The sequence below is a fragment of the Pteronotus mesoamericanus genome, unplaced genomic scaffold (assembly GCF_021234165.1).
Source record: "Pteronotus mesoamericanus isolate MK-2021 breed Mesoamerican mustached bat unplaced genomic scaffold, CSHL_Meso_final scaffold_85, whole genome shotgun sequence".
NCBI lineage: Eukaryota > Metazoa > Chordata > Mammalia > Chiroptera > Mormoopidae > Pteronotus > Pteronotus mesoamericanus.
In genome coordinates, this window is record NW_026555329.1 from 38459710 (window position 1) to 38479366 (window position 19657).

Below are 19657 nucleotides of genomic sequence, written 5' to 3' on the forward strand. Positions count from 1 at the left end.
CACCCCACCCCACCCCACCCCACCCCATCCCATCCCATCCCAGCAATCTGGCAGGTCTTTTAAAAACAAGTTAACTCTAGGATCAGACCAGCTGCTGCTTAAATTACAACTGCCTTCTAGTTCTACTTGAGATGATTTAGTAAGATTAGATAAGAAAGCAAAAGAAGACTCTGAACTTTTTTCCTTTCATTGAAAGGGCTTACTTGGTCATGTACAGTTAAGGATACTGGGTCCAGATGACAATTCCCAAGGCAAAGATAGGTGAAGTCATGTAGAGGAGCAGGGAAAGGGAAAATAGTGATCAGGTTTCAGTGCTTCTAGACTTAATTTAACACATAAAATCTATCTGCACATGGCCATTGAGCAGCTGAAAAAGTCCTTTAAAAAAAAACCTATATGGAAATATATGAGTTGAAAAAAGCCCTTAAACTGTTTCTATTAGGATGGTTAGATGTTCTCTACCTCCCTGATACTAATCTTTATACAAACTATAAGTAATGAATTTTTTATTACTTAAGTTCATGAAGATTTACTGGAGAACACAGCTCTGCAGTTAAGCAAAATTATCACTGAATTACAAATACATGAAGGAAAAAACTTAGTGATTATAGAAAACAAAATTGAGATGACAAGAGAATGGAAACAGAATTTTACCTGTGTTCTGCTGCTGGAACAGAATAGCCTGGAACCGGATCTTTTGTTCCATAGTATTTTTTAATTAAAGCAATTCCTGCTACTGTATCTGTTCCTTTGAAGTTCACCAGATGAGCAGACGCTCCTATTCCAGCAGTCTGGAAAATAAACCAAAAACCAAAATCGAAAAAAAGAAAAAAAAGACCCACACTTGAGGTATAGATCATATAGCTCCCCAAGGAATTATCATCTTCTGTTACTCTTAGAGAAATATTTTATCAGAGATAATAGTTCCTTTGACAAAGATCCAGTTTTTCTTAAGTACTTAAGGATTCAATTGTTACCTCCTTGAAGAAAACTATTTGATACTGACCCACCCCCATTTCCCATCACGCTCTTTTCCATTATTCTGCCTAATGCTTCTCTGTAGCATTATCTGACATATGCTACATTATTTGTTTGTCAGTCAATTTACCCTCTCATCTCATATATAAAGGATAGAAACATTTGTTGAAGGCTATATTCCACGAACTTTAAACAGAGGCTAACACACAGTAGGTACTTTAGCTGTTCACTAAATCTCTGGAATTTCAAAATATGGCCTATATAGACCAACATCAATCCCAAACTTGCCAGAAAGTTTATAATGGTAATCTACTGACAATCTGCATTTTATTCAATGAGGTTTACTTCAGTTTCTTACCTCTTGGGAAGAGACTCCTCTGTAGCCAAAATCATGCAACTTGTATTCCAGACCATCTAAGTTACCAGATGTTTCTAACAAATATTTGGCCAGTATTTTCTTCTGTTCTCTAGAATTTGTGGCCACAGTGATTGGATACCAGGACTGAACAAGAATAGTCTGTAGTAATAAAATTAACCACAAATATTAATACATAAAATACTGGGTTCTTTCTGAGGAAAATGCTAGCTTTCTTTGGAGGCATGTTCTGAACTTCCATACTACTGGAAATACCATTTAGAAATTTCAACTGTGTAACAGTATGCCAACACATGCATTCTGGATACAGTGCATAGTTTGGTTCTCAAATCAGCAACATGAAAGAAAAGCATACCAGGCTATTAACGGTTGAGAACGTCACATTTCTATCCAACTCTCCAAAGAGGCAAACAATAGTTAAGACTATCTGTGGTGAAGGACCAACTTTTGAAAAGACTTTCAATCTGCCATGGACCACTAATTTTATAGAACACACGCACACTTGGGTGGTGAGGCAACTATCATAAAAGTTTCCAAATGCTTATGCTTGATTTCTGTATTTAATATGAAGCTTCATCAACAGTTCATGCACCAGCACTGGTCCATGGACTACACCTTGAATAGTATAGTCTGGGTCTAAGGTTATTCATTTACTCTTCTAGGTAGACTTTGATCTAATGTCTATTGTTAGGTTATTTACTTGAATACTTTTGCTTAACACTAGAGAATTCCATACACTGAGTTATGCTTTAGGTCCATGGTTTTTATCAAAAGTCCTTATAAGAAGGCTGCATGAAATACTTCTGCTTATGTTGTAAAACTGCAAGACCACTGTTTATATTATACTTAGTGCCTATTATGTAAGTTCCCAAGTGAGGACATGAAAGAATTGCTAGGTTCCTACTTTCTGATAAGAACTGCACCTTGGTTTTCATTTTTTTCTTGGATGCCAGGAAACTCAAAGTCAGTCTGATGCTTAATCATGGCAAACATATTAATTATTATGGCTTGGGAATTCATTCCTTCTCCATAACAGAATCATAATTTTCTATCTTTATCAGTCAGTCTATTATTAGAAGCAGTCTCAAAGATGTTTCAGAAAGACCTAACAATAATGTCTGAGCTCAATCAAAAAGCTCTTTAATGTACGAATTAAGTTTTACAAAACTAGCTTTTACTGAATACCAGTTTAGTTATCAATAAATAAATAAAATAAGTAAAAACAAAAGTTTATTTAACCTTGGACTTTCCAACTCGGACACCTAAAAAGAGAAAAAGAAAACAAACTGTAGCATTAGACTCCTATGACTGATTAAACATGGCCCCAAATCTTTGCAGGTCTTCTCATCAAGAGATGGAATCTGTTTCTTCATCCCTTGATTCTGGGCTGTACTTATGATTTGCTTTTAACCAAAAGAGTGTGACAGAAATCATATTGTATAACTTTCAAGTTACTGTATCAAGAGGTTTTGCAGGTTTCAGTCTCCTGGATCCCTGAGACTAGAATGTTGTGAAGGAGCTAAGTTATTGAGAGAGGCCCAACGGTCCCTGCTGTCTCAGGGAGGCCCCAGGTGTGAAGTGAGGCCATTTTAGACTGTCCTGTCCTAGTTCCAAATAAAAGAATGTTTTATTCAGGTGCTGCTATTCGTTACAGTCCTTTAATGAGTATCAACCATAGGGGGGAAAAAAGCCAACTCATAACAGAAATTTGAGGTTTCCTATAATCTTGCCTTGTTTACCATTTAAAGGTTGATTCCCTACTATACTTCCCACTTTTATGCTTCAGTTCCCTTCAGGCTATTTGCTATTCTAAAAATATTGTGCCATTTGCTTAGCTGTTCCTCTCCCTTATTAAAACTTATTTATTGGATTGGCTAAAAAGTTCATTTTTTTCATATGATGGCTCTAGTTGTGCTGAGTTGTCTTTAAGTTCATTCGAAACAATTTTGTTAAGATTGTATTGTGACAGCTGTTGTATCAACATTTAAAAAAAATTATCAAAATAGGTGAATTTTTGTGCAGTCATTTTTATATTAAAAATGAAAGAAAATATGCAACATTGTCAGCATATTATGCATTATTATTTCAATAAAGGTGAAATCACAACTGAAATGCAAAAAAGGTTTGTGTAGAGTATGGAGAAGGTGCTGTGACTGATTGAACATGTCAAAATGGTTTGCACAGTTTCTTGGTATTACTGACATGTTGGCCAAATAATTCTTTGCTGTGGGGCTGTCTTATGCATTGGAAAATGTTTAGCAGCACCCCTGGCCTCTACCCAGTAGAAGCCAACAGCAGGAGGTAGCTGACATACTCAAAATATACAAATCAATAAAGTTATTGGTGAAAATGAAAAATGTGTCTATTATTTTATGAAACAAAAGTAACAGATTTTTTGGCCAACCCAATATGTATTCCAATGCAGACTCCTTAGACAAAATTACCTATTTTTCTGCTACCAATTCTGCATTCTTACTTATGTTAGTGGTTAGTTCAGAATGAATTGCTCCTCCCCCAAAGGCCCTTACATAAGACACACCTTGCCCTACTTTCTGTGCCCAGCATTTTTTTGCACATAGCTGGTACTCAATCAATGTTCACTTGTTAAATTTAATTCAATGAATTCTCACATTTTAATTTAACTTAGATTGATATTATCTAGGAGTATGAGAAAGATAAAGCATAATGTGAACAACTCTAGTTGAGTTATAAAGGTAGAAGATTGACCTTACCCCTCGAAAAATGCCAGGGAAAGAAGGAAATAACTATCAGACACAGTGATCCTTCACATCACCATTTCCTTTCCATAGTCCAACAAAATCAGCTTAAATTATACTCTTAATAAAATCAGTCCCCTTTAAAAAAGATCACTGTAGGTGTAAGCAAGGGAAAAAAAAAGGCAAGTTAGTTTGGGTTAATCCAAGGTCTTATAAAGTAGGCCTTGTTGGAATCTTTTCCAAAATAGCAATTTGCCCACAATAATCAAGATTAAATTTTTAGCTGAAAACTAAGACTAAAGTAAATACACCTGCATATTTCATTTAAGATTTGTTTATTATGTTACTGTGCAGGATGAAGAATTTTAGAGTGCTATAGTTGAAAATAGTGTGGTATAGTAAAAAGGGGACTGGACCTACTCTGTTAACTACAGTTCTTTCATCTCTCAGGGCTCAATTTCCCCATCTGTAAAATGAGGGCATTTGATTAATGTACTGGTTTTTAAAGTTATCTTTTCTTTTTAACAGCACAAAGTTTTGTTTTTTGGTTGGAAGAGACAGGTAAGTTTAGTTTAATATGCTCTATCCTTAGCCCCTTATAAGTCTGAGACACTACTACAGTACACTTAGACTCTCATAAATACGTTTTGAAATTTGATTTGAGGACTAAAATTTCTTCTACCACTAATAATGAAATTGATAAAGCAATAATTTTAATGTGTTTTTTAACACTATCTGGTTGAATAACAGTGTATGGTTCATAACAATGAAAGAATGCTATTAATAACTTTGAACATAAACTAGGAGAGACAACTGGGAGGAGCACTATTGAGTACTATTATTTAAAATGTTTTAAACCAAGAATTGCCTAAAGAAAATCTTCCAGTCTGTAAACAACAAATTTACTGAATTTGGTAACAGATTTCATATTATAAAATGGTAAACTTGTGCCGAGGATGAGTAAGAGTAAGATGAGTCTCCTCTAAGCCCGCATAAAAACCCACAAAGTCTCTTTTAGAGACCTGGTATTGAGCATAAACACAGTATTTTATACAGCATAGATTGATCGGAAACTACGATAAGGAATTTTCAGACCATATATATTTGTGCCTGGATAAAAATACCTGAAATTATTGAAAATAATATATATTAGAATATAAGATAAACTTGATATGTCACTTTAGGTTTAAGGAAAAAAAACAAGGAACTATGTATTTTTTTTTCCTCCCAAATCTAAGTCTCATACTGGATATTACATTTAAAAATTTTTAAATTAAAAATGTTTATATGTTTGCTAACAAACTACTGCTCTAAGATATCTATATATAACCATTTTTACTTTATGGTTTTTTAGTGAAATAAACCAAAATATAATGATTATTAAAACAATGTTTTGTTTTGTTTTTTTAGGCCAGTGTTTTTTCACCTTCTGAAGAGGATTAAAAAAAATATATATCTATATGAAGCAAGGTAGACTGGGAACTAGTTCTTTGTGTCCATAAATATCTGCTTTACAGGAGTTCAATGAGATGCAAGGAAAGAGTACAGAATGACTAAATCCTCAATCAGAAAACCAACAAGAAAAAAAGTGAAGAAAAGTTATGTGAAAATGATGATTTTCACCATAATATTTATCTATTTAGGGTCTTTTGGCAGTGAAGGTAAAATGGTAAGACTAGATTAATTGGTTAAGAACCCTTCTACTCTTTTGTTTTTATAATACCATTCCCTTAAAGTCAATTATTTGCCAGTACAAATACTATAACAATTATACAAAAACTAATAATAAGTTATGTTTTCTTTTGAGTTCACAGTTAATTCAAAGTTTTAAGACACAGTGGTGAACTGTTCAATATCTGTTTTAGTTAATTGTAATTTTTTTCTGAGCCTATTAGCCTATTATTAGTTGATGGCCCACTAAGAATCTGATATGAAAGTTTTAAATTTCATGTCAACTTAGGGAAAAATAAATTTCAAACATATTTTTGGACCTCTTACTTTTTCTAAATCTTTTCCAGTTTTATAAATAAAACTCAAATATATTATTTTACAATATAACAAATTAGTTTAAACAATAAACTACTAATATAAAGAGACAGTTCTATGCACTAGGTAAACGAAAAAGAAATGTGGTATTTCTACAGTCACTTTCCAGAATATTTTTTCTTACAGAGAAAATATAAATGAGGCTGGTTGGTATTGCTTCTCTGCCTTTCGGTTAAGATTTAGTGTAAATTAAGCTGTTGAGGAGCTAAGTAGATATTTAATATCAAAGTTTTAAGCGTGTGAAAAAAACATGATTGCTTAGGTATAGATGCAAGGAAAAACAAACAAAAAGCCTTGTAATACAAACTCATGTAACCTCCTTTTACCCTTAGAAATTAAACAAAATAACCAGTCAATCTTAAATGTATTTAGATGAGAAATATCAGGAAGCAGAGCCTAGGCCGTTACCTGATTACGGTAAGAAAGAATAGAGAGAGCAATTATTAAAAATCTGAACAAAATTCCTTCAGATTAACTGAAACAGAATATCCAAAAAATGTCTTAAGTTACTAAAAATGTACCTGTCCTGTTTTTCTAACTTTTCTCCATGATGATATACATTTAGGATCGCAACAAATAAGATGGAAGCCAACTGGGCTTTAATAGTAGTAATTCTTAGTAATTTGATTTAGATAAAATCTCAGAACATTAGATTTCACTCGAAGGAACCATAAAGATTATTTAGTCCAACTGTCATTTTATAGATGAGGAAATTGAGGACTGGAAAGGTTTATTAAATTGTGGAAGATAACACTGCTTTATTAGTAGCATTTTTAAGACTAGAGTCCCAGTTGAATGACTTTTACAACTTCAATTAATGTTAAGTAAGAAATAAAAACAAAACAATTCACCTCAATCCAATTTGTAAGCCAGTAACACTCTGGATCTGTGTTTTCCACTGTGAAGAGAACATTTCCTCTCGGAACAACAGAGCCCTCAGGAACAGCTTTTACTTCTATTGGAAGATGCCCATCATATTTCTGGTAAGAGACAATAATGAATTTATTTCATTCAACAAATGGTGTTCAGTTACCCGTTTTTATAAGATTCTTTGTATTTTACAGAGGCTAAACTTATTGTGATAGAAATGGCAACTGCGAATGTATTACAATGTTACTAGCAGGGTCAGAATATCCTTATCCTCCTGAAATAAAATTAGCTGAAACAGCTTAGGCAGTAGTATCAATTTTTAAATTTCATGTTGTCAAAGTGCTTCTGCTATGAACATTTATCATTAAAAGATACAGATAATTTCAAACTGATTATAAAGCTTGTTCTTCTCCAGCTCCTTCAAAAAAAAAGAGAAGACTTTATTCCAAAAACACTATCTTTCTTCTAAGTAGGCCATTTTCATAAAAGAAAGGCTAAAGACTGAAAGATAAAACAAAGTAACAAATCAGAGAGTGAGAGTGAGAGAGAGAGAGAGAGAGAGAGAGAGAGAGAGAGAGAGAGAGACTTAAATAGGTCTTCTTTTTACTCTTGGTGTAGACCTGAAACTATTTTGATAGTAGATAGATACATTAAGTATACTTTCTAGAGTTTTGGCAATCAATATCAAAAGTACAATTAATTCTCTCCAAAATTAGGCTGAGAATATATTTGCTACATGGTATGTTACTATATATTTAATTATGCCTCTCTAGTTTTAAAGCTAAAAGTTGTGGCTAACTTTTTGGCTAGGAAAGCAAGTTGTTTCAGAATTCTTAATAGTTTATTTATGTGATTTCGAACAAGGCAACTAGATAAAAGAAAAATCCATTTAATAAGGAGCACTGAAGGTCTCATGAAATAGCAGAAAGAATACTTCCTTAGAAGTTCTTGCTTGAAATCAAAAGCAGGTAGGAGACCTTTGGCAAGTCATTTAACATTTCTAGGTCTGAGACTCTGCCTGTAAAATGGGGTTAGACAAGATTGTCTCTAAAGAACTTATGAATCACTAAGATTCTCTGAACATAAAATCAAAAGACTTATTACCTGGCCACTGGAAATTTTACTTATAAGCATAGCATCTAACTTATTTATTACTATTATCCTCACAAAAAACCATATGGAGTTAAGTGCAGGTGTTACCCGACAGATTTTACTTCAGATAAGGGAAAACTACAGTACAGAGTGCTTACCTGACTTCTTCAAAGACCCATCAATACCAAAAAGTAAAACTCATTATTACTAGATAGGCATGAAAGTTAAAGAATTCTAATTATTTTATGTTTAGAGTCTACAATGGAAATGATACTCATTTTTAAAATGTAAATTAATTAATGAATACTTAACATGACAAGATGCCAATAGATCCCATTCCCAAGCTATCTGCAATAAAGAAAATCACGAGAGGACATTCAACTCTCATAATTTAATTCCGATGTGTTTGGGCGCTCAAAATTTAAGCGATGGTTTCAAACATGCTAGATATGAATATTACAGTACAACAAAGAATAAAAATCAACTTCATGGATCTATGCCAAACCATTCCAACTATTCAGTAAGGAAAATTTCCTAGAATTATTGTCTAGTGATAGACTCATAGCGTCTACTTTCTTTGATAACCTACAGTTAAGGAAACACACCTAGACTTTGAAATTTCCAAATAACCATGCCCTTTCTTAAGTATAGTCTATTTTCAAAGAAAGGGTTAAATCATCTCTCTTAAAAAATATTAAATTATAATTCATTTATATTATAACTAATTTGACCTGCTGTAGGTTCCACATAGTAATAATTTGCCACCAGAAAAAATATTTAAACGTTACCCATAACTTTTCACAAGAATGTCTAAAATAGCCATCAAGCTTACGTCATAGGCACAAAAAAGAGTTGCAGCTTTAGTCTTAATCTTATAAATTCCTTTGCAAGAATTTTTAAAGTACAAGCAAAACCAAAATAGTAGACCAAAAACATGAAATCAGTTTTTACCTCAAGAATGTAGTTCCATCCCTTTTCATTAAAGACATCATCCTGAAAATGCTCTTTGTATACCTCTTTGGCTTCCTGGATCTTCTCTTTGGTCACTACTTTACCTAAAAGCATAAACATCTTCTGTTTACATTTTGAAAGGCATTCTGTCAACTGCTGAGTTGTCACAGGATTAATGTCTCTAGATATTTCACCCATTCTATGGATAAAAAACAAGATCTGAGAGATTAAATAACTCACCCACAGTCAATAGCAAAGCCAGAAAATGACTGCACTTTCAATAACTCAGTCTAAGTATATTAATTTTTTATTTGAAAAGTAAATGTGCAGAAGAAATTATAACATGGATAGTACTTTTTAAAAATCACAACATATTAACGTAGAAGATATCTTTTCTGTCTTTACTAATTTCTATATCCTTCAAATTTGAGAGAGTAAGCCTTTGATACAAATGATTTTCCAAGTGAACCTTCTCACTTTATTCATAAAAGATAACTTCGGGGCTGATAATCCAACAATTTTCACAATTACTACATTTTTGCTCCTCAAATACACTTTTAATTTTCTTTATCTGTAAAATGAGGATAAAACAGGAATACCTACTTTGGTTGTGAGGACTAAATGAGTTATGAAATATGAGTTATTTAAAATAATGCTGACCTATAATAGGTAATCAATATGTTTTAACTATAATTAAGAACTAATATCTTATGAAGTTTTTGAGTTGCAGAACTGAAGTGTGACATCAGTCTTTGGTAACTTCAGGTCACTAGTAAACTCATTTAAAATACCCTGGGTAGTCTTGCTCGCAAAGAAGTACTTTTGACATCAAGTAGGTTTTTTAGTAGTAAAACATATCTGGACTGTTTAATCTTAAAATTGCCAAGATTATGGAAAAAGGTTATTACATAAAATTCAACTTAATCTGTATTTAATTCTAAGATTATTTTTATTTGAAAACGTTAAAGATGAAATTTTCCAAAATATGTAAAACCCTTGTGAACTATTTTGCCTCCTAGAAATAACATTAGAAAACAGACTAGAAATGGACTTCCAAGTATAAAGGCAAAGAAATTATTTTGGGGATTTTTCTGCTTTAAATGCATTTGAGACTAAGTTCATAGGTAGAAATAGTTTTGAAAAATAGGCCTTTAAGGTAAAACTGACTAGCATAAAAATATTCCAATTATAATTGCTACTATAATTCAAAATGAGTTCCCAGGTCAATAACAAATCCTTTATTTTCAATCAGTGACTAAAGTTTACTAACAAACCAGATTAGCCTTAGAAAATTAGTAACTCTTCTAAACTTATTCCCAAACTTAGTTTAAGAAAATCTTTCTCATATTAAGTACACCAAGCACCTATACAAAATAATACGATTGAATGTATCCAAAATAACATTAAATAAAAATTCCAAAAGAGTTCCTACAGTAGTTAAATTAATTAAATAAATATAAAAATTAGACTGTTCAAAAAGTTACGTCAGATAATACAACAAAACACAGGAGAAAAATTATGAAGAGTTATATGAAAGCAATGTTTTAAGTGTACTAGGACAAATGATACCTTTTAAGTATTTATTAAGAATGTACTGCAACCCATAAAATACTGTTTCTTCGTATTTAACCTTCCTTATTTTGGAGTTTTCTGTCTTCTTTTCACGGCATTCAAAGTAGGAATAAACTTTGCTTGTGTTGGGTGGGTACTGTTTATAGTGAGTAACCTAAAAGAGAAATACTTGAATTAGAAAACACCAGAAGAATAGACCATAAATCACAACAGCAAGGATCTGAAATTATTTAAAATCAGAGAAAGTACACTTATTTTCAACTGATCAAATTCTTTTCCTGGCTATAGAGAATAAAAAATAAGAAACAAACTTATTAAGATGCTTTTAATAGTTCAGTATCTTAAATTCAAAACCACGGGATGCCATTACATTTTCTAAAGAAGCAGACTGATCTTAAGGAAGTACAAGGCCTCTAAGTTGCACACCTGGAACAAATGTACGAAGACAGGTATCTTATTCGATCTTTGGGAACAGTCTTTATTCAAGCGAAAAGATATGCAGCTGTCGGGGTTAGGAGGCGAGGACACAGCACACGCGATATAAAAGAATAACCTGAAAGCAGGATTTGGTACTATTACTATCTAAATGTGTTATGTTTGAAAAGTCAATAGCCAGTGACTTCCCAGAACGCTACTTGTTTATCCGTATAATGAGGTAGTGAGAATGATCTCTTCTAGTCTTCAATGTGACACTGAAAACCTAAATAAATAAAAACAAAAGCAGCAGCGCAAAAAAAAAAAAAAAAAAAAAAAAAAATTTGCTTTGTAGTCTTTTCTTTTGCTCAAATTACCTCTAAATTGCGAAATAAATGTCTATACAATGCAACATCAAATTCCGATAAGTTAAAAAATATGAAGAGGTATGATCACAAATTTCTTTTCCATGAATCTGGTTAAGAGTCACTGTTAAAAATTTACCTGTTTTTGTTTTAAGAAAAAGAAAGTGTTTATTTGTAATTTGAATTTTATTATATTTCATTGTGGTTAAATCATTTTACCAATAAGAAATAACTAGAAGAATAATGTGTATTCATTTGTCCAGTTGAAAGAGCAGGAATAATGCCTTAATTGGGTGGTGAATCAGTAATGGTGGAATAAATCTTGGCAGACCAAGTTTCCTGAACAACCACTGTGGACATTAACCATTTTTCCTGTTTAGCTCTGATCTGAAGTTTAGAAAAACAACATTTTCCTTGTTTGGCTGTATAATCTTAATCCTAGTAAAACTTGATTTTAATCTAAAGAACCTTTTAAGTTTAGCACAAAAATTCTAAAACAAATATAATTTGTATAAAGAGAAAAAACACAAATATTTAAAGTGTTTTCTCTCCCAAAGAAGCAACCTACAAGTCTATAAAAATAGAACCCTCATGTTCCTTATTAGGCAACCTTAGAGGTAAATCTTTATATTAATGTGTGGTCTGATTGCCTAAGCCAGGCAATAGAGTTAGAACTTTCTGTTTTGCTCAGGTACCATAGATACCTATATACTACAAGGCACAGGAAGGCTTCATCAAAGCCTAGAGGTATTTACTAGTTTCAGGTTGGAACCCAGTGACTGATGCCACTGTAAATCTAGAGCTGTTAAATCTATTAGGCAATTCACTAAAATACAAAAACACATATATATGATACCCTAGAACAAATGATGACTATTTCAACTACTTAATTGACGGAAAAAGATACTACTACCTAAAAACGTACATAAGATGTATATGAAAATGAAAATATCCAGTTTATGTCTAAATAACTCTAACTATTTTAATGGGAATAAGCAGGGAGATAAAAGAAAAGCCAATTATGATGAAGTAAAATTTGAATAAGGGTCTGGATCACATGACCCAAGATTATAAAGATTCACTGTTATGATTGTCTATAGTTTGACCTTCTTACCAGTTCAGATACTTAATGATGAATCTTTATTAATTACTTCTTCTATATCAGATCAAAATGCAAATGAATTACTTTCATCTTCTGAGTAGAGCAAGCAGGCCAAATCTAAATGGAAATGTCTCTAAACCATGTAACTCCATCTTGGTCTATAAGTATAGTAAAATTTTTTGATCTTACGAATACAGTTCCAGTTCTGGACAACAATTAAATATGTTACAATTTTAAAGCTTTACTGTAGCTGTGTTCTTTAATTATGGTACTTAAAACCTGTACATAAATACTCAGAATGCTTTCTCTGAAAAAAACTGTAAAAACACAAAATTACCTAGGCTGCTATATTAGAAATGAAGTATGACTTCTAAAATTTTCTTTGGGAAAACTCAAGAGAATAGTTTTAGAACTTAGCTAAAGAATCTAAACCATCTAGGTAAACTCTCAGGTAATTAACCATGAAACGTAATTTACTATTAACCATCTACTAACATCCAATACTTTTATAAAAGAATAAAAAAGTATGTTCACATTTATTTTTACCAGCATATAACATTATTTTACGGGAAAACATTTTATACAGAGCTTCTTAATATTATTCTAAAAATACAGCCAATATGATTTACAGTAATTCTAGTTTTGCTAGGTATTTTTGTCCTCTTCGTTTTACCTTCGGCTAAACTGGTCACTCTGAACCCCTCAGAACCTTCACCAAAATTGAGATGATACAGCAGAAATTGAAATCAATAAATAGACTGTTATTTTATAAATAGTTCGTTCACCCACAAATATACAGGGTGGGGTGAAAAGTTGGTTTACAGTTGTTTGTTCATATGGAAAATAACTCAATAATTAACATGTAATACAAGAATAAACTGTGTTTTGGGTACTCACAACTGTAAACTTACTTTTGCCCCATCCTGTATATGTGGTACCTACTATGTATCAGGCACTGTTTCAGATGCTGAGGACAGGGAAATACAGAGATTAAAGTGGTTTCCATTCTCACAGGGCTAATAAAGACTGGAAAGTCAAAAATAACAATAAATATATGAACAAAATCATTTCAGATCTAGGTGAATACTATGAAAAATTAAAAGAAACTCATGGGCTAGAGGGACCTGGGAGACTACTTTAAATAGGTGGCCAGGAAGGCTTCTCTGAGAGGGTGACAGGTGAGCAAGACTTAAATGACAAGGAGGAAGTAAATAACTTGACTCAAGGGACAGAAAAGAATGAAGGTCAGAGTGATTAGTGCTTAGAGAATGGGGAGGAGGAGGAGGTATGGAGTACAAGTTAGAAAGACAAAGAGAAAAGATGAGGTAAGGCTTACAGGCTGCAATAACTAATTTGAATTTTTATCAAGTGCAATGGGAAGCCATTAATACGGTTTAAACTGTAGTGATTCACATTTTACAAGGATCAGGCTGGTGGTAAGTGGAGAATGGAATACAGGGTGACCAGAGTGGACGCAGGAACATCAGACAAGAGGTTATTGCCAAAGACTAGTTTAGGTGAGAGAACTGGCTGATAGATTAGATATGGAGGTGGAAGAAGTAAGAATGTCTCCTAGATTTTTGGCTTGAGCAACAGGGTAAATAATGGTGGCAAGTACTGAGATGGGGAAGGCTTTGGGAGGAAGGGGTATGGAAATTAAGAACTCAGTTTTAAATGTGAAGAAATACTAATAAATTTTCATAGTACTCAAAATTAAAGTGAACTACAAAAAGGGAGCTCAAATCCTATTTTTAAGCACTGTTTTGACTTCAGTCACCAGAGAAAATGACTCCACAATAAATTTATTTACAAATGAAGAGAACATACCAGATTTCTCATATCCTCAGCAAACCTTTTTCCTTACAATGTTTCCTAAACTGGTATGGTTGTCCTGCAGCTAAGAGTGCTGCCAGTAGATATATGTATGTGTGGTGAAGAAGACAGAGAGGGACACAGGAAAATGTAGTTCTTTGAATAAAACTTAATTTCAATTATGTCATTGATTTACTTCATGAAATGATAAGATTCTAAAAATTCTAATCCCAAGTATGACATTTAAAGAGAAGCATGAAAAACATTTAAGGTGCACGAAATACTTCTGTGAGAGCAAAGTCTAACTTTCTCCTGAGCTTCTCTAGATTTTCTGTAAGGTTGATTTGTTATCTTTCCAAGAGCTTTCCTGTCACAATGGGATCGCATGATGAAATGCAACTACTACTAACCTATTTTTCCAGTTATAATTTTATTTTTAACCTCTAATAAATAATCACAAGCCAACGTTTTAACAATACCATGTACATAAAGAGCACATGGGCTACATACCCAAAGTCACAGAGTAAGTTATCTGCATATATCTAAGGGCACTCAGAAGAAGATCCACTCAGCCTCACTCTGGCTTAGACTTTCTACCTCTAAAAGCTAATGTGCAACAAATAGCAAAAAACACAACTGAATTTTTTCTTCTTTTCAATATAACCTAATTTCTCAAGCCCTGGAAATATCTCTATTTCCTCAGAAAATAATTCACTGCTATTTGGCTTTTAAAGCAAGAACTTAAAAAATACGGCTTATGGATTCTTTTGGATTACATTATTTTGGGGAAGAGGAGAAATTATAAAATCAGCTATAACCATTATACTACCTCTTCCCTTAACCCTCTGACACAGAATTCCTGGCAAAGTGTACCCTCCTCCACACTTTAAAAAGAGATTTAATCAACAACAAAGAGGATGCCAGTTTCTGGTATTTTTGTTTTGCAAGATATTATACAATTATTACTGACCTAAATTAATGTTCTTATGAAGTATATTCATGATTTATATAGGATTTATTTCTGTTGCCTGAATTTTTCCTATAACTTATAATAAAAACTTACTGGGAAAATTGCATCCTAAGCCCTGGCTTGTGGCTCAGTTGGTTGGAGCACTGTCCTATGCTCCAAAAGGTTGTGGGTTTGATCTGCAGTCAGGGCACGTAAGGGAGGCAACCAACCAATCCATGTTTCTCTCCGCCCCCTCCCCCGCCACCCCTCCTCTCCTCCTCTTTAAAATCAATAAATAAATCCTTAGGTGAGGATTTTTAAGAACTGCATCATAAGGATACACAGGTAGTCTCTAACATACAAACTATAGCAGTATCCTATTCCTCACAAAGCTCAGGCTGCCATGAGAGCCACTGTGATAATACTTAAGTGTCCACTCAGAAGCAGTGAGAGAGAAGCAACATGACAAATAGGAACAGCTCAGAGGAAGACACTGGGTAGCTAAAACCCAAGACAGATTAACTTGGCTGTAAAATGTGTCTCATCTAATCCCAAATCTTTTCCTCCAAAAAGCCCAAATTTTTAAGATTTGTTATTCTGCCATTAACGAGGAGGCACAATCTTTTTATTTTTTTTTTAAGCTGTCTTCAGTGCCTAATCACCATACATAAATTATACAGCCTTTCATAAGTTCTCCAATATTTATTAAATGGATGATGAAAATGTGCTGAGGTCTAGATAACCTGTTTACGAATGACCTTTTGAGAGGTAACCCATACTGGACAGCAGAGTTCATAACTAATGTGTGATGTGGTTGGTTTAAACTGTCAAGCAGCTTAGGGATTACTTTTATATACTATATATTTTTTTCAACAACAGTTCAATGGGCAACATCTTTCATTTTAATCTGCTAATAAGTAGAATGTTCAGAAATGTTAAAACTATTATCTGCAGTAATTTATTATGAACATTTATCTACATAAAAGCAAAGGAAAGGAAGAATGAAACAAATGACTCTTTTAATGATCCATACTTATTAGAAAGTTGATCTAAGGCTAGCCCAGAGAAAGTGGGGGGAAAAAAATGTCGTATCTCCTTTACGAAATGCTTTTTAAGCACTGCAATGGCTAAGGCCAGACCGAATGCACCTTTCCTACCTGGCTTAGCACAATATAAATACAATCCAGTAGATAATTTTGTTGTAGGCCATTTTGAAAATGACTGACGACGATTAACACTTAAGATTTAAGTGTTTTTTTTTTTTATTTATAACAAGAATCTAGAGTGAAAATGGAACAATCATATTTACCTGTTGTCCTAGTTCTTTATTACGTATAATAAAGTATGAGATTACAGAAATGAATATGTATTTTAAATGCTCTGCCTTTGGTCCAAACTGTCCTGAACTCTTTGAAGAGGATACAAGTAAAAAAACAAAACAAAACAAAATAACAAAACACATCCAAATGTTGTCTAGTGCTTGAACATTACCTCATCTACCTGCAAACACCCTTAGACAACCAATGATCCTTTTTTCAGTTTTAGAAAGAAATCAACAATATTCTGCTCTATTCCATCAACACATCTAAAGCCACTAGTTTTCTAACTAGCCAATAGTGTGTAAGTACAAATACGTGTATGTAATACTATGCAATTTCCAAATAAAAATTTCATTACTTCTAATCTCAAGATGATCATTTCTGTCTCTTCTTTACCCAAGAAGATAAAAAGGCAAAAATGGAATATAGGTTATAAGGACCACTAAAAATACAAGGAAAATAAAGACTAAAATATGAGTGTGGAATACACAATCTCTTTTCCTGTACTACTGTAAACCATTGGTATAAAGACTTATCAAGCTGATTAAACCCTCTTCAGGGAATTTTTTGTAGAAAAAGGACAAATCTTACTAAGGTGAAAATCTTCTAAAATGTTTTCTTATTAGAAAGGGGATAAATATACCAGTCTGCTTTGAAAATCGACAGCAATAAACCTTATTAAATTGATGCAAATCCTAATAGTGCACTTAAGCATGCCCTGCTAGGATATTTATTAGAAAGCTCAAAGGTAACGAACTCACTCTTCTACTTAAGGAAACGGATATTAAAGCAATTTTACATTCCTTATGTATAATGGCTAGAGAAACTACAAACTTGGACTGTTTTGTTTTTAAAAGAGCAATCAAAATCCATTTACATTTCATATTTCAATCACATCATAAATTACATAAAAATTTTTGAAAATTATTTTAAATATGTAGCCCAGAAACTGAGTTAAAAATTTTACGAAAAAACACTATGAATGAAACCATTTTCAAATCACTATTAAAGATACTCAAAACACTATGACTGAACTAAGAGAACACAAGGAAGTTTTAGGGCTGAGTAAACCACACTTGAAAATACCATGATCTTGCTGTAGTGTAGATTTCCACTTTAAAAGTCCATTAAGATGACCACTTGTTAATGACTTGATTCTATTTTAAGGAATAACCCATCTAAACTATTCTAAGTAAAATCTTAAGCCAATTCTGGAGAAATAGATAAAACAAAACTAAAGTAAAATGTGATTCTCCAAAATATTTCTTAATGTTTAATAAAACTAACAAAAAGAAAGAAAAAATCACAACACGCATCAAAAACATGAAAGCCTTATGCTTATGTATTCCAAACCAACATGTTGCTCAAATAAAAACTAAAATATATTTTGCACAAGCGGCGTTTCTGGTCTGGCATTTCATCTTTTTAGTGTCTTGGAAACAAAGCTTAGCAAAGTAGTCATGTAATTCATATGTCACATAATTTGGAAACTAGAGGAATATCTGCCAGATATTTTTCTAATCATTCTTTCCTTTCTAATGTGTTTCATATAAAATTAATGGGGCATCTATATGTGCAACAGTCCAATACGCATAAAAGTTCTCCAGGGTTAGAACTACAAGTTCATTTAACACCTTGTGTTTCACTTTCCTTTTCACAGAAATCCCGTAGTGGCCTTAAGGGCATATCTGCTTTTGCTTTTAACAAGTGGTTAAGGTTCATGAGGGATCAGCCAGGAGCAAGAGAGTTTGAAACGGAGCCCAGTGGAGTGGGACGAGAAAATCCAACACGGCTACCGGGGACAGATTAGTGTCCTCCGTACTCGGGCCACCGGCAGAGGAATGGTGGCTGGCTGCTCTGGTACCCCTACTAGGAATTCACCCACATCTTCTTGTAGAAGAGACATTATCTGCCTACTAAGGGCTGAGCACAGCCAACTCAGCTCCACGGGGAAAACCCCACTTCTCAAACCCTGCTCCCTCTCTCTACCGCCGAGCCCCAAGGGCTGGTACTTAACAACTGACCCGCTCCTGGGGCGAGCCTCCAGCCCGGCCCAGGGCTAGAAGGCCGCGCTCCTGGGTAAGGCGTGCGCTCGGCCAGTAACACCCAAGACAACCCGGCCCCGGGCCCGCCGCGTCGGCTGGAGCCCCGAGCCCCAAGCAGCGGGCGAACCCGCACGCAGGCGGCGCCGGCTGGGCCCGCCTCAGCCCCTCGCCGCGCCCCCCCACCCACCGCCAGGCCCCGCCTCCTGCCATCCATTCCTCCATCCACCTCCTCCCCACTGCAGCGCCAGCTTCACCTGCCCCGCGTCGCTGCCCGCGCCTTCCCTTGGGACTGCCCGGCGCCACGACCCTGACCGGCGGCCGCCCCCAGCCCCCCAACCTCGCGCGCGCTCCCAATGTGCCCTCTCCTCCTCCCTCACCTACCCCCGCCCCTAGCCTCTACCTTGTAGGAGTCTGTAGCCAGGAGGATGTTGAATTCGGCTTCTGCTGCCGCATTCATCTCGGGCCGGAGTGGGGGCCGCGAGCCGCGGGCTGTCCGGCGCCGCTGCGAGGAAGAAGAAAAAAATGGGCTTCACCGCGCTCCGTTGCTTAAGTCACCGCTCGGTCGGAGGGGGAGGGGGAGATGAGGGGGGAAACGAAGCGGGGAGGAGGGGCTTGAGGAGGGACGGCCCGGGAACACTGACGCTGCGGGGGCGGTGGCGGCGGCTAGCGCACACGCAGTTTGGGCACTCGGATAGCCTCTTCACCTCGGATCCCCGCCCCCGCCCCATTATCCCGTCGGGGACGCTAGGGGCGGGGCGCGGCCGCGCCTGCGCAGCGCGTAGGGGGCGAGGCAGGCGAGGACGACGTGAGGCACGCGCTTCTTTTAGGAGACGCCCACCCGGGGAAGCTGGAGGTTGTCGGGCCGCCCCGGCTCCTGACCCGGGCCTCCGCCTGGGTTTCATTTCTCGGCCTGGCAAGGAGGAGCCTGGAGGAGGGGTGTTCTATCATCGCCACTCCTGCAATCACCGTTTGGCCCGCCTGGCGCACACCTTCTAGTCCTACCCAGTCTTGGCCGGTTTTCTGAGTCCTCCTGAAGTCACGCTACTCGG

At 35.2% G+C, this 19657-nt stretch overlaps 1 protein-coding gene across 1 annotated transcript in view; it reads right to left on the reverse strand.

Annotated features, from left to right (window-relative positions):
• The window catches only part of NAMPT (nicotinamide phosphoribosyltransferase), a 33264-nt gene extending 13993 nt beyond the window's left edge, over positions 1–19271 (reverse strand). The window contains exons 1-6 of the mRNA XM_054564331.1: positions 19009–19271; positions 10600–10756; positions 9031–9134; positions 6969–7097; positions 1337–1495; positions 655–791 (exon numbers count right to left, since the gene is read on the reverse strand). Of these exons, the coding sequence (XP_054420306.1) occupies positions 655–791; positions 1337–1495; positions 6969–7097; positions 9031–9134; positions 10600–10756; positions 19009–19065 (743 nt within the window). The 5' untranslated portion in view covers positions 19066–19271. The remainder of the gene's footprint in view (positions 1–654; positions 792–1336; positions 1496–6968; positions 7098–9030; positions 9135–10599; positions 10757–19008) is intronic.
• Between the last annotated feature and the right edge of the window lie 386 nt (positions 19272–19657).